The 13334-nt window shown below is 50.6% G+C and overlaps 2 protein-coding genes across 7 annotated transcripts in view; both read right to left on the bottom strand.

The window, feature by feature from the left end:
* The window catches only part of HTT (huntingtin), a 137883-nt gene extending 131279 nt beyond the window's left edge, over positions 1–6604 (bottom strand). For 3 of the 4 annotated variants that reach the window (XM_032333674.1, XM_032333675.1, XM_032333676.1), the window contains exon 1: positions 6224–6602. In XM_032333674.1, the coding sequence (XP_032189565.1) occupies positions 6224–6441 (218 nt within the window). In that variant the 5' untranslated portion in view covers positions 6442–6602. Of the gene's footprint in view, positions 1–6223 lie in introns of all 4 variants that reach the window. The other variant, XR_004283340.1, reaches the window with a different exon arrangement.
* Positions 6605–9811: 3207 nt separating this feature from the next.
* The window catches only part of GRK4 (G protein-coupled receptor kinase 4), a 111887-nt gene continuing 108364 nt past the window's right edge, over positions 9812–13334 (bottom strand). For 2 of the 3 annotated variants that reach the window (XM_032333654.1, XM_032333655.1), the window contains one exon: positions 9813–10720. In XM_032333654.1, coding sequence (XP_032189545.1) covers positions 10562–10720 — 159 coding nt within the window. In that variant the 3' untranslated portion in view covers positions 9813–10561. Of the gene's footprint in view, positions 10721–13334 lie in introns of all 3 variants that reach the window. The other variant, XM_032333653.1, reaches the window with a different exon arrangement.

Below are 13334 nucleotides of genomic sequence, written 5' to 3'. Positions count from 1 at the left end.
CGGCCATCCCCAGTGCAGCTCTTCAAACTTCAGGGTGCACATAGATTGCTGGCAGGACTTGTCAAAATGCAGACTCTAATTCAGTACATCCCAGGTAGGGGAAAGGGTCTGTACTCCTCATAAGCTCGCAAGCAACAGCGAACTCTGGCCGGAGCAGCAAGGATCTACAGCAGATCATGTCTCTGACCCGCACTCCAGCACCTGAGCTGAGTCAACTCAGCACGCTAACCACTGTCTTACGCAGTGTTTTGTTTTTCCTTCTTGTTTGAATAAGACCAATGTTTGAGGCTGGACCAACCACTCCAAGGTAGTTTAGCAGATGGCTGGCTCACTTTCGGGAACTAGAGGCAGCAGGAGTGGGGACTCTCTTAGGTGGAGAGAATATGTCAGCAGGCTATTTGAAAGTCAGGACAACACAAAACCTCTGCCTTTACAGTTCCAAGTCCTTTTAAAAAAGAAAAATTCTTGTCCATGAACTGTCACTGAATCATACACCTTAAAATGCTTCATTTTATGTTATGTGAATTTCACCTCCAAATAAATAAACAAACAGGAAATTCTACACTATTATACAGCAATTATCAAAAATTACATGTGCAGCTATGGAACAATGTCTACAATATTAAAGCTCTTGGAGAAATTCAGGGTAATTTCAGGGTAATGCAAACAAAAAGAGACATGTTTAAATGCTTAAATATGCATTAAAAATCAGAAAAGACAAAAAGAAGTTTAATAATTGTCATTTTTAGGGTATGAGACTAGGATAGATCTGTGCTGTTTGAAAATGTTTTATGATATATATATGTAACTTTTATAATTTTTTAAACTAGTTAATAAAAAGTAACTAGATGGGGCACCTGGGTGGCTCAGTGGGTTAAAGCCTCTGCCTTTGGCTCAGGTCATGATCCCAGGGTCCTGGGATCGAGCCCGAATCGCATCGGGGGGTCTCAGCTCAGCGGGGAGCCTGCTTCCCTTCCTCTCTCTCTGGCTGCCTCTCTGTCTACTTGTGATCTCTGTCTGTCAAATAAAAAAAAATAAAAATCTTTAGAAAGTAATTAGAAATAAATACTTCACAAAAGTGGTCCGATCATATTTAATCTAGGGATACGCAAGCTACAGCCTGCCTGTTTTGTTCCCATTTGCAAGCTAAGAAATGTTTTCACATCTTTAAATGGTTGATAATAATAATAATAGTTCGTGACATATGAAAATTATATGAAATTCAAATTTCAATGTCATCAATAAAGTGTTACTGGAATACAGCCACACTCATCCATTTTCGTATTGCCTCTGGCTGCTTTAATTCTACCATGGCACAGGTTGAGTGGTTGTGAGAGAGACTGTGCCCACAAAGCCTAAAAATGGCCCCCTCTCTGACTCTTTACATAAAAACTTTGCCAATGTACATGAATCAGAAGACTTGACATAGTTAAGGTGCCAATCCCCAAACCAATCTACAAATTCAATGCCATCCCTACCAGAATCCTAGCTGGCATCTTTGTAGACTCTGACAATCTGATCTCATAACCATATAGAAACTCACAGGGCCCAGGATAGCCAAAACTATCTTAAAAAAGAACAAAGTTGGAATACTCAAATTTCATGACTTGAAATTGTGATTTAAAAAAAGAAAACAGGGGCACCTGAGTGGCTCAGTGGGTTAAAGCCTCTGGCTTTGGCTCAGGTCATGGTCCCAGGGTCCTGGGATTGAGCCCCACATCAGGTTCTCTGCTCAGCAGGGAGCCTGCTTCCTCCCCACTCTCTCTGCCTGCCTCTCTGCCTACTTGTGATCTCTGTCTGTCAAATAAATAAATAAATAAAGCCCTTAAAAATAAATAAATAAATAAATAAATAAACCGAACACAGCTGTGGTCATCAAGACTGTACTTGTATTGGTAGACCAACTGAAAATCCAGGGGCACCTGGATGTCTCAGTCAATTAAGCGTCTGACTTGCGCTCAGGTCATGATCCCAGGGTCCTGAGATCCAGCCTCTCATCATGCTCCCTGCTCCTCAGGAAGTCTGTTTCTCCACCTGCCTCTGCTGCACCCTCCCCCCAGCCCCCGCTTGTGCTCTCCTGCTCACTCACACTCTCTCTGTCAAATAAATAAATAAAATCTTAAAAAAAAAAAAAAAAAAAAAAAGAACTGAAAGTCCAGAAATAAATGCATACACTTACAGGCTATGCATTTTTAACAAGGGTTCCCATACAATCCAATGGAAAAAGAAACGTCTTACTGATGAAAGTGCTGGGACAGCTGGGCAGCCGCACACCAAGGAATGAAGGTCCCTGACCTCACACCGTATATAAGTTACCTCAAAATGGATCCAATGTAAATGTAACACTCTAAAACTCTTACAAGAAAACACAGGAATAATACATCTCTGTGACCTTGAGTTTGGCAAGTTTCATAGCTCTTACTCTTAAGGCACAGCAACCAAAAACAAATATAGAAACTGGACTTCATCAAAATTGAAAACTTTTGATCTTTCAAAGGGCACTACCAAGAAAATGAAGAGAGAATTCACAGAAAGGAAGAATGTTTCAAAAATCACATATCTCATAAAAGTGTCCAGAATACATAAAAAATTCCATACAAAATACATATTTCAATTCCACAATAAAAAGACAAATTACTCAACTTTTAAAAATATGGGCAAGAATGAGGACAGGGCTTACAAACTAAGTGTAAGACTGGGGCGCTTGGGTGGCTCAGTCAGTAGAGCACACAACTCTTGAACTCAGGGTCCTGAGTTGGAGCCCCGCATTGCGTGTAGGGAAGGGGAGGAAAGGGGGGAGGGGGAAAAGAGGGAAAAGAAAGGAAGTTAGAAAGGAAGGGGTCACGTCCCTCATCTCATTCAGCCTCCTCACACAGACTCACCTGGTCTTAGAATGAACTCCCACCTGTGTGAGCCACCACAGCAGGGGTTCCCGTTATTAACAGCTGAACATATCCTGACTAAGAACACAAACCTCAGCTAAATCACCTCGCACTTAGCAGAGAGGAACAAGTCCCGTCAGTTCTACCTTCAAATTCAGTCACGTTTCACCTCACCACTGACAGCATCACCACAGAAGCCTGGACTACCATCTCTCACCAGGCCACTTCCACAGCTTCCCAACTGGTTTCCTGCTTCTGCTGGTGCTCCCCTTCACTCCTTTCTCAACCAGTATTCACTGTAAAATGGAACTCAAATCCTGCCCTTCCTCCCGCCATTCCTTCCTCTAGGATAAACACTGATGTCTTTAATTCACCTACAAGGTGGGTGGCACTCATCCAGGGTGCTGCTCCCACTCCCTCTGGGACCCCACCTCCTACTGAGAGTCTCCCACTCACTAATTCAACCAACCGAACCAACCTCTCCTTGGTATTCCTCAAACAGGGGGCCTTGAGACCTGTTTCCCTGCCGGGAACGCCCTCCTCCATACACCTTCAAGACTGTCTTTGACCCCCTCCAGGTGTTGACTCAAAAGCCACAATCTCAGTGGCTCTTTCCCTGGACACCCTATCTAAAATATCAACACCTTATCATTTCCCACTTCCTTTTCCTGCTTTGCTGCTCCTCCTTCATTTACCACTCTCTCATAAACCCATGTTTTACTTTTCCATCTTGTTTACTATCTATGTCCCTCCCTGAATGAAAATTTCACAAGGCAAGAGCTTTATCTGTTGAGGCTGCAACCCTGCAGCTATGACCACAGAGGCATTCCTTAGATGTTCAGTAAACATCTACCAAGGAATGAAGAATTAAAGTCAGGGGGAAACCAGGTGGGACTCTGAAGGACAGTAAGAAAGTACCAAATGCAAATGTCAACTGCCTCATAATTCCAGTTAGGACCGTCCCCGCCCCGGCACCCCCCTGCAGGCCAACCCTGCTGAGACGGTAGCCAGTCCACCCCGGCACCCCTGCACCCTCCATGCTGAGCAGCGAGCAGGCACTCAGACACTTCAACTGAAGCCCACGCACGGCTGTGACACTGCAGCTCCACACAACAGAGAAGAACCATAAAAATAGAACAGACACTTAAATTGTTTTTGGACAATTCCTACTTTGGCAAATGGATTTTTTAGCTGAAGCACCTGAACAGAAATGCCAAAATCCAGACTCGCAAGCAGAGTTGTTATTCAAAATTAATGAACACTTGCTTTCTCAAAGGCAAAGTGTCTACAAATATGATATTTATGCATTTTATTTAAAATAACTACAATTAGGCCAATGTAGTTGATTTCAGAGCATGCTAAGAAGCTTTAGAGCTTACTATTCTGAAATACTTCTGTTCTAAATAACTTAAAACCTGTCTCCATATGTGCATGGTTTGTACCTCTACGGATACACAAGGAGGAAGGAGAATAGTGCTTGCCTTTGGGGACAGAGTTAGGTACTCAGGAGAAGGGAGTGGGAGAGAGACATTTTAATTATTACCTTTTTGTAATTTTAGAATTTGCATCATGGGAGTGTACTACTTACATGAAAATAATAGATTATACTTTTAAAATAAATCAATCACATAATACCTTAAAATAAGGTAATAAAGCAGCATCTATCTACTTTTGTCAAGACAGCTTGAGAAAGAAATGTCTTTATAGCCATATTTTGAAGATAAGCAAATTCAGGTTCTGTCAAATCATCATAAGAAACTGATGGCAGTGGAGCCTGGGTGGCTCAGTTGGTTAAGCATCTGCCCTGGGCTCAGGTCATGATCCTGGGGTCCTGGGATTGCATCCAGCTCCCTACTCTTCAGAAAGCCAGCTTCTCCCTCTGCCCCTCCCCCTGCATGTGCGCTCTCTCTCTCTCTCTCTCTCTCATGATCTTTCACTCTTAAATAAAATAAATGAAATCTTTTTTAAAAAATGTTTTTCTCTAAGCACCCAAGCAGGTTTTTCACCTCTTAGAAGAAAAATTAATTTATTTATAAATTTTATTTCTAATTTAGATAAGTCAACATTACTCCCCAAATTCTCATCTTCTATTTAAACTCTCAGGACATAGCAAGGATCACATCAGAAACATAACGAGTAAGAAAATACTACCAAAAATGAGAGGGATGGCACCTGGGTGGCTCGGTCACTAAGCTTCTGCCTTCAGCTCAGGTCATGATCTTAGGGTCCTGGGATGGAGCCCCTCCCGCTGGGCGGGAAGACTGCTTCTCCCTCTACCGCTCCTGCTCCCCCTGCCTGTGTTCCCTCTCTCGCTGCCTCTATCTCTCTGTCAAATAAATAAAATCTTTTTTAAAAATCCTAAATAAATAAATGGATAAATATAAGAGGGAGCTTATTAAAGGGGCTGCCGCTTGAACACTGTCCTTATTAAATGCCGCCTTGTGCACATCCAGATGGAGGATGCAAAGCCCCAAGGGGAGAGAAAGGCCTCGCGGAGACTTCGGGGGTAAAGCACGTGGGTTCTGCTGGAAGGTATGGTCTCCAGGCCCAAGCAGCAGAACCCTAGCTTTCAAACAGTAGCAGGCCGTGTCCAAAGAAGAAAAGAGGAGCCGCCCATGGGGGCCGCAAGCAAGCTGGACCACAGCGCTAGTGTAATGCGCATCCTCACCCCAGCAGCAATTAACCTCTCCCTCAGCAACGGTTTGTACGTCCAGCTGAAGACAGGCAGGAAACTAAACTCCGACTCCTCCTAAGATTCAAGTCAATTTTATTCTCTCTCGCGTGTTAATAACGATCTCCTAAGCAACTCCCCACTTACTTGGGTCGCACTACTCAAGGGCCTGCAAATCATCTGGAGCTGAGACAGAGGGTCTCTTCCCGACTCTACCCGTGCGATTCCCGGACTAGCCGACACGCCTCGAGAATGCGGGAAGCCAGCTTCGAGGTACCCGCGGCGCCAAGAGCCCCCTGGACCGGAATCCCGCTGGGCCGGGTCCGCAGTCCGCCATCCCCGCCCCCGGCGGCCTCCAGGCATGATGTCATCACCCCCTCCCAGCACCCCGGCTCCCAAGCCCCGCTGGTCGCGAGGTGTCCGGGACCTCAGCGCCCCTCCCTCGCTGGGACGCCGAGAGGGAAGGGAAGTGACGGTCTAGGCTCACGGCACAGCCCGATCTTCGCAAATACAAAGCAGAGAGTTCCTCCCCTAACTTCGCACGCCGGGAGAGGCGGGGGTCCGTGCCCTTCTGCGTACCCGGACAGGGCCCCGGCACGGGGTTAAGGGCGACGGTGCGCGCCGAGTCCGGGGGCCGCGGGGTCGGGAGCTGCAACGGGCCGGTACTCACGGTCGGTGCAGTGGCTCCTCGGCCACCGCCGGGCCGGGGGGCGGCGGGGGCGGCGGGGGTGGGGGCGGCTGCGGCTGAGGCGGCGGCGGCTGCGCCTGCGGCGGCGGCGGCTGAGGAAGCTGAGGCGGCGGCGGCGGAGGCTGCTGCTGCTGCTGCTGTTGCTGCTGGAAGGACTTGAGGGATTCGAAGGCCTTCATGAGCTTCTCCAGGGTCGCCATGGCGGCCTCCCGCCCCGCAGGGACAGAACCCGAGCCCTCGAGCCGACCCGCGGCGCCGCTTAGCAGCGCGGCAATGAATGGGGTTCGACGCCGCCAACAGGAGCGGAACCGAGGCGCCCGGCCATCTTGGACCCGTCCCGGCAGCCCTCGCGTCCGTGCGTCCCTCGACGCTGCGCCGGCGGGGCGGGGCCAGGCCGGGCCGGCAGGATTGACAGCCAGTGGCGGCGACCTCTGCCAATGGCTGGCCGAGGCGCCAGCCCGCCCCCCGCATCCGCGGGCTGGCCTCCCAGGGCAGCCTGGCTGCTGAGATCACAGCACCGCTCTCGGGTCGGGGCGGGCGGAGGGCGGGACGGGATAAGGAGCGGGGCGGGGTAGGGGGCGGAGCGGAGGGTGGGAGGCGGGGCAGGGGGCGCGGCAGGGAAACACTAACGGCGGGAGAGGCGGGGCGCGGCGGGGCGGAGGACGGGGAGGACGGAGAGGACGGGGCGGAGTAGGGGGCGCGGTGGGGCAGAAGGCTGGGTGGAGGCGGGGCGGGGAAAACCCCTGCGGCGAGAGGGGCTGAGCAGAGGACGGGGGCGGGGCAGAGGGCAAGGCGAGAGGGGCGGGGCGCGGCGGGGCAGGGGCGGGGAAAAGGGGGGGCTGGGGCGGAGAGGGCGGGGCGAGGCGGGGGCGAGGGGTGTGGGGAGGCGGGGTAGGGGGCGCGGCGGCGAAAAACTCCTGCGGGGGAAAGGGCTGGGTAGAGGACGGGGCGGGGCAGAGTGCACAGCGAGAGGGGCGGGGCTCTGCGGGGCAGAAGGCGGGGCGGGGCGGGCCAAGGGGCGAGAGGGGCGGGGCTCTGCGGGGCAGAAGGCGGGGCGGGGCGGGCCAAGGGGCGGGGTGCGGCAGGGGTCGCAGCTGGGAAGCACTTGCCCCGGGAGGCGCGGGGCGGGGGCCGGAGGTGGGGCGCGTCCAGGAAGGTCTCCCCAGCGCAGATATTCTTGTCGCCTCTGCCTGGGGTCGCAGGGAGGACGGGCGGTGGGTGGGAGCCGGAGACCCCCAGCGTGGCGAGCGCTGAGGGAGGGACCCAGCCGTGCGGGGAAGAAGGGCAGAGTGCGTGAGCCCAGTCCAGCCCGAGGGTGCGCGTCTGGGAGGCAGGGAGCCCAGGCGCCGCCCCTCGCTGAGCCGGCCTGCGGAGGGCAAGGAAGGGCCTAGGGCAGGCACGGGGCCAAAACCTGCGGGTCAGTGCCTGCTGCCCGCAGAGGCTGTGGCTGGCGCACAGCCTTGACCCGAGAGGCGCCACCCACAAGAACCACTGCCCGACCCTAACGGGCAGCCCTTCGAAGAGAGGACCACCCACCCCCCGCCACCTGCCGCAGAGGTCTGTAGAGCACCTCCTGCTTAGGGTGGGGCACGCCCGGGCGAAGGGTCCAGGGCTTCAGAGCCTCACGCCCTGGAGGGGAGGTCAGTAAGCCAGCAGAGAACCACAGAGGACAGTCGGTCATCGAGGGGCTGCTGTCCCGCCCGCCATGCAGGGAGTGGGTTGGTCGCAGAGAGAGCTGCTGTGGTGGGGGGGTGGTGCAGGTGATGAACACGGTATGAACCTTCAGGATCCCGCTCAGGGCACCCCTCTCCTCCGTTACCACAAGCCACAACTCTACCTTCTCTCACTGTGGTCAGTTGTCCCAGGCAGTGGGATAAAGGGAAGCCCGGCAGTACCACAGAAGCATTGCCCCTGAGGGGATAGCGACGGGGCCCCCTTCAGGAAAGGGACATCAGAGAATATGCCACCGGCCTCGGCCTCGAGATCCCCGTTACCTGACACTTTGGGGACAGCAGGCCGCAGTGTCCAGGCTCCAGGCTGTCCTGAGCTGTGGTCCACAGACAGGACAGTCTGGTGATCCCTCGTGATACTGATGCTATTTGTGCCCTTGGATAGTCCCCTCCACTTGAGTGTGGCCTGATCCTGGTCCCTTGCTTGTAACCAACTAAATAAGGCCAAAGTGGCGCTCCTGGGATTGGCTTACAAAAGATGGAGTCTTCCATCTTGCTGGCCGCCACTTTCTTAGCCTGTACATGTTCATGAAGCAAAGGCTGCCATGTCTGTGTTGCAGAGGCCCACGTGGTCAACAGTAAGTGAGAAACAGGGGGCTTTCAGTCCAAAAGCACACAAGGAATGGATTCCTGCCAATACCACATGTTTGGAGTGGGTCCTGGCCGGGTCGAGTTTCTGGGTGAGCAGGGCTGTACCTGACTGCAGGCTTTGCAGTGGCGCTGTGCCTGGAGTCCTGACCCGCAGCAGCTGTGGTCGGCTGCGGTGCTGTGTGTTGATAAGCCAGGAGGTGGCTGGATACACAGCAAAGGGTAAGTTTGCTGGGGCTGCTCATAACAAAGCTGAATGGACCGGGCTGGTGACTTCCAGATCTTCCCACCACGAAGGCCTTCGTGCTGGTTCCCTTCCAGTCGTGGAGGCTGGAAGTCCAAGATCCAGGCGTGGGTAGGGTGGTTCTGTGCAGCCCTCTCTCCCTGCCTGTAGACAGCTGTCTTCTCCCTTGTCCTCCCGTAGTCTTTCTCTATGTGTGTTTGGGTCCTGATCCCTTCTTCCTATAAGAACACCTACAAGCCATATTTGATGAGGGCCTCCACTGAAGACCTCATTTTATCTTGATTACCTCTGTATAAAGGCCCCATGTCCAAATACAGTCATAATCCAAGATGCTGACACCTCCTGACAGGACACACCTGGGTGAGGATGGTCGCTGGCTACAGCAACACTGGGAACAAAAACGTGGAAACTGAAGGAGTGACTATATGAATCAAGGTACACCCACATAACGGGAAACTATGTAGTCATTCAGATCCTGTTTGAGGAGAGCACTCATAACACAAAGGTGTGCAATGCATGAGCAGACCGCCATGGAAGGCAGGACCCCTCCATTTTAATTTTTTTAAAGAAAGATAAAAACAACCCACACATATATGGAAAAGGGATCTGGTCATTAAGTCTATAACAGTGACTCTCTGTGAACAAGGAAATTATAGGTGATTTATATCTTAATCCTTACGCTTTCTGTATTTTTCAAGTCTTCTGCAACAAAACTGTTACTGTTTGGGGGGGGATATAAAAAGATAGGTTTGGGTGGGGAGCTAGAAATGAAAGCTGAGCAACACACCTGTGGTGATCCTGCAGAGGGAGGGGGGAAGGTTTTTTTTAAATATTTTATTTATGTATTTGACAGAGAGAGAGAGAGATCACAGGCAGGCAGAGAGGCAGGCAGAGCAGGGGTGGGGGGCGGGAAGGGTGGGGGGCGGGAAGGGAAGCAGGCTCCCTGCTGAGCAGAGAGCCCGATGCGATGCGAGGCTTGATCCCAGATTCCTGAGATCATGACCTGAGCTGAAGGCAGGGGCATAACCCATTGAGCCACCTAGGTGCCCCAAGAGGGAGATGTTTAAAGCTCCCAGTGGCCCCCACAGATGGGGTACTGCAGCTGTGGGTAGGCACCCACTCTGAACCCCAAAGCAGGTAGGAGCCCATGGGGCATGAGGCAGAGCCACAAGGAATAGGGCAAGTGGGCCAGGAGCCCCCAAGGGTGACTTGGTGGCTCCTGCCTGTCTCCCCCGAAGCTTCTTCCAGTTGAGAGTGTCATCGCTGCATATTTTAATTCTATGTAAGTACACATGCATACCGCAGAGGACACAGACACAATCAGGGCTGGTTTGCACAATCCCCATTTGTTTAAATCGACTCCCATATTTACCCTTTTTCTTACTCTTCCTTCCCTCCTACATCTCCAATCTTCCCTCTGGACTCATTTTCCTCTGCCAGGAAAATACTGTATGGAGTTGCTTTTAGTGGACCTTTTATTGCTGAAATCTCTGTTTCAGTTTTTCAGAAAATATCTTTACTTTGTCTTCATTCTCAGTGGATTTTTGGATAGGTATAGAATCCGAGGTTGGCAGATACTTTTCTGCAGCAGATGAAAGATTTGGATTGCACTGTCTTCTGCTTCTCGTTCTGGCTGTTGAGAAGTCAGTTGTTGTTTAAAGGTCACTCCTCTGAGCATAATGTGTCTTTTTGCCCCTCTGTCTGCTTTTAGCATCTTCTTGCAGTCTTTGGCTCTCTGTACTTGCACTGTCCCATGTCTCAGTGTGTACGGAGAGATGAGCCTGCCTCTTGATGGTGACCCCAAGGATCACGGTCAATCTGTGAGGTAGCAGTCGGCTTCCCAGCAGAAAGGGCTTGAAAGTCTGGCTGATACCCATTCTGGAAGTTCTGGAATGCTCGATCCCTGGTGAGAGATGTCTGGGAACAGGATGTTCTTTTCAGCAGCAGAGCCACTGCCCAGAGCCTAAACTCAGCCAGCACTGGACATATAGCCAGGTGCTCCCTGTTCCCTTCGAGTCCCTGCAGACACTCACCATGACAGGGAGCATAGCCCCACACTTTGGCCACATGTGGCTATCAAGCATTTGAAAGGTAATAATTCTGCATTAAGATGTGCGGTTAAGTGTAAAATATACACCAGATTTCAAATAACTTCATACAAAACAATGTAAAGCATCTCATTCTGTGTATACTGATGGCATGTAGAGATAATATTTGGGTATATTGCATTAAACACAAGATGACTCAAAGCAGTTTATTTTTACTTTCTAAAGATGACATATGTGAGTCGCATATTTTATGGGATGGCTGTGGTGTGTGAGGTCAGCTAGAATCCACCTGGCCCTTTAGGAAGGAGGCCTCACAGGTGGGTCTTGTCCTGGAGTCCATTGTCTTTGGGGGGCTGGGTTTGGTCACTCAGTAAAGGTGGTGACTGCCAGATCTCCCCACCATGAAGGCACGTTTTCCTCCATAATAAGTTCTTGGTGGTGGTTCCCTACAGTTCTCTGGACCTCTGATAATGTCCTGCCACCTGGAAGCCTTCCACCCATGGGTCTGGCATCCCTGGTCGACCCCAGCCTAAGTCATCTTTCAGGCTGGGAGTTAAGAAGTGGTGTCTCTTGCAACTCCCTTGTTTCTTCTGCCCTAAGCTCCTCACACTTCTCTCTGAGGAAGAGCTCTCCTCCCCCATACCACATCCAACCATTCCCTTCCTTTTCTCCTCTGAATCTTAAAAATTATATGTCATAACCAGTTTCATCATAATTCTTTTGTTGAAGCTCAAATTGTCCCCAGTTCAACAGATGCCCCTTCAAGGTAGTTCCTGTGTCCCTTTGCCACATTCCATCATTCCTTGAGCACTTTCTTGTTTTATGTCACAGCATGATGCTCCCAGCCCATCCTCCCCTTCTCAAACCTGGAATCAGCCACTTCTCTAAGAAGCCCTGACTCCTTGGAGGGGAGAGTGGTCTTTAGAAGCCAAGAACTGGGAGCCAGGTGTGCTCATCACTGTGGGGGCGTCATTGCTTCTGGGCCTTTCAGAGAACAGAGTGGGGAAATTAGGAGCTTATATTTCAATTCATTCTTATTGTATTAAAATACACAGAACCATTTTAGCCATTCCTAAGTGGACAGTTCGGTGGCTATAGGTACACATTAATTCAAATTTATACTACAGGACTCTTGATGTCTTTAAAATGCATCTTTCAAAGAATGTAAAGTCAGAGTATCTCTCATTTTCTCTCTGATCCTGATTCCTTCTGGTTTATTTTCATTTTTGTCCTTGGCTGATTTCATTCCTTTTATCTCTGCCCCCTTAGTATGCTCTTGGTTATAGGCTCTCAGGACCCTGGTAATTTAGTATCCATGAATGAGATGAAGGTCTTTTTCAGGATTTTCTTTGGTTCACTTAACTGTCCATGACTCGGATAATTAGGATTAGATGAGATCAAGAGGATGGACCCCCCCATGGCTGGGTCAAGAGAGACCTCGCTTCCCCTCTCTGCTCTCAGCCATGTAAGGACAAAACTGTGGGAAACACATTTCTGTTGTTTATAAGCTGCCAGGTTCAGGGTGTTCTGCTACAGCAGCCCAGATGTACTTAAGACAAGGCCCTGGTTCTTGATGACCTTATAACTAAACTAAGAACATCGTAAAGTTACGATCATGTCGATTTCCTGCTAAAAGCTCCAGCCTGGGGAGGAGGGTCAGGAAGACTTCTTGAATCTACCTGGCTGGCATTGACTGCTGTGTTAATAAGCAAGGTCTACATGGGGTGTCATACTCCTTCCACTAGGACAGTTCTGTTCTTTCCTGAGCAAAACCTTTCACATCCAGTTGTCCCCTTACTAGATGATCAACATTGGAAATTCCACGTCCTATTTAAAACTGTGCCTTCAGGAGCTGCCGGGTCATGACAGAACAAGCAGACCCACCCCCAGGGCACAGAGTGGGCTCTCCACTGGGCTCCCACTCCCATGGAGAAGGGGAAGAAATATGTCTTGATGATAAAGAAGAGTGTTCAGAGAACTTCAGTTAAATACTCAGCTACCTGCAGTTAAGAGGAATAACACACAGCGGGGCGTCTGGGTGGCTCAGTGGGTTAAAGCCTCTGCATTCAGCTCAGGTCATGGTCTCAGGGTCCTGGGATCAACCTGCATCAGGCGCTCTGCTCAGCAGGGAGCCTGCTTCCTCCTCTCTCTCTGACTGCCTCACTGCCTACTTGTGATCTCTGTCAAGTAAATTAAAAGAAAAAAAAAAAAGAAGAAGAAGAAGAATACACAGAAGTCAAAGAGAAAGGGGCCAGAGCCTGGTTGAGCAGAAGGCCTGAGAAGGGCTCAATTCAGAGTCGGGATATAAGAGAAGGGAATCTTAAGACTTCAGAGAATGAGTTAAAGGGAAATCTTTCTCACTCCACATGCCTCGCTCCCTAGACAGGAAACCACAGACCCAGGAGGGGAGGCGGCCTGTGATCCCATGCTGTGTTCGGATCCCTGCATCCTGACCTTGACGATGCAGCTGAGGCGAGTGCTCA

Source organism: Mustela erminea, chromosome 2 (assembly GCF_009829155.1).
Source record: "Mustela erminea isolate mMusErm1 chromosome 2, mMusErm1.Pri, whole genome shotgun sequence".
Lineage (NCBI taxonomy): Eukaryota > Metazoa > Chordata > Mammalia > Carnivora > Mustelidae > Mustela > Mustela erminea.
This window is presented reverse-complemented; position numbering and strand designations above follow the sequence as displayed.